Here is a 1,010-nt window from a genome sequence, read left to right on the forward strand (position 1 = left end):
CCCCAAATTCATCCTTCGTTCGCAGTTTATCTAACGAGGAATACTTCAGTCGTCTGTTCAGTTGCACTGAACTTCCACAAGTCATAAGTATTCGTTGCGCCAATATATACTCTTAGAAGAAATTTACTGTCCTTGTCAAATGGTAAAGTGACTGCTCCTCTTTGCCCAGTGACAAAAGCAAAAAAATAGGTCGCCTTGGTTTTCCTCTGACAGAAATGCCTCTACCCTGCTCCCTAGAAGGAAAAGAATGGAAAGGGATAAGAATTACTGACTCTAATGTATTGTTCCAGACTGAGCGTCCTCCCTGACGAGCGACGTTACCTGCAAACGAAGCAAAAGAAAAAGACTTGTAACCCTGTTTTCGATGAGCACTTCGGATTCCACGTAAGTACAGTCATGAATGCTCAAATGCTGTCTGTCTTGACGATAATGGATGTAATTTTATTCAATGCCACTTGTGTGTTTTGCCTGTCGCGTTTTTGAAGAAGGGTGAACGAAAATGAAAATTACTGAATGCGCAGCCAAACTGCTATTATTATTGTCATGATATTATTATGCAATGGCTATTTAAGTAATAGTATCCTGATTGGCAACCGATTTTATAGATAAGTAATATAGAGAAGTTATCCCTTGATTGTTTTCTGTGGTTGGTTTTCCTGATTGTAACATTCTCTTTTACTGGGAAACTAAAGTAATTTGAGTGGTTCCTGAGCCCGTTACCTTGCATAAAATTTTTGTAGAAAGCAAACAAAATACAGTAAAACAGCCGTATGTGCAAACTGTATAATAACGTGCACGGGATGGTTTATAAGTTCTCCTCCATAAAAGTTACTCTAAATAAACTGAAGAGAAATATATAGCTCACGACTCCAAACCTACCTCCTCTCCCCTGACACAGATCCCTCTTCGGTGTGTGAGCGAGCGCAGCCTCCGAGTGAGCGTGTTCGACGGCGGCAGACACAAGCGGCAGGCGGCCATCGGGCATGTGATCTACCCCCTGGCGCAGGTGC

The 1,010-nt window shown here is 42.1% G+C and overlaps 1 protein-coding gene across 1 annotated transcript in view; it reads left to right on the forward strand.

Annotated features, from left to right (window-relative positions):
• The window catches only part of LOC119593140 (synaptotagmin-15-like), a gene marked incomplete in the record, with an annotated part of 14,197 nt that overhangs the window by 8,187 nt on the left and 5,000 nt on the right, over positions 1 to 1,010 (forward strand). The window contains 2 exon segments of the mRNA XM_037942104.1: positions 291 to 384; positions 899 to 1,010. Coding sequence (XP_037798032.1) covers positions 291 to 384; positions 899 to 1,010 — 206 coding nt within the window.

Source organism: Penaeus monodon, chromosome 31, assembly GCF_015228065.2.
Source record: "Penaeus monodon isolate SGIC_2016 chromosome 31, NSTDA_Pmon_1, whole genome shotgun sequence".
NCBI lineage: Eukaryota > Metazoa > Arthropoda > Malacostraca > Decapoda > Penaeidae > Penaeus > Penaeus monodon.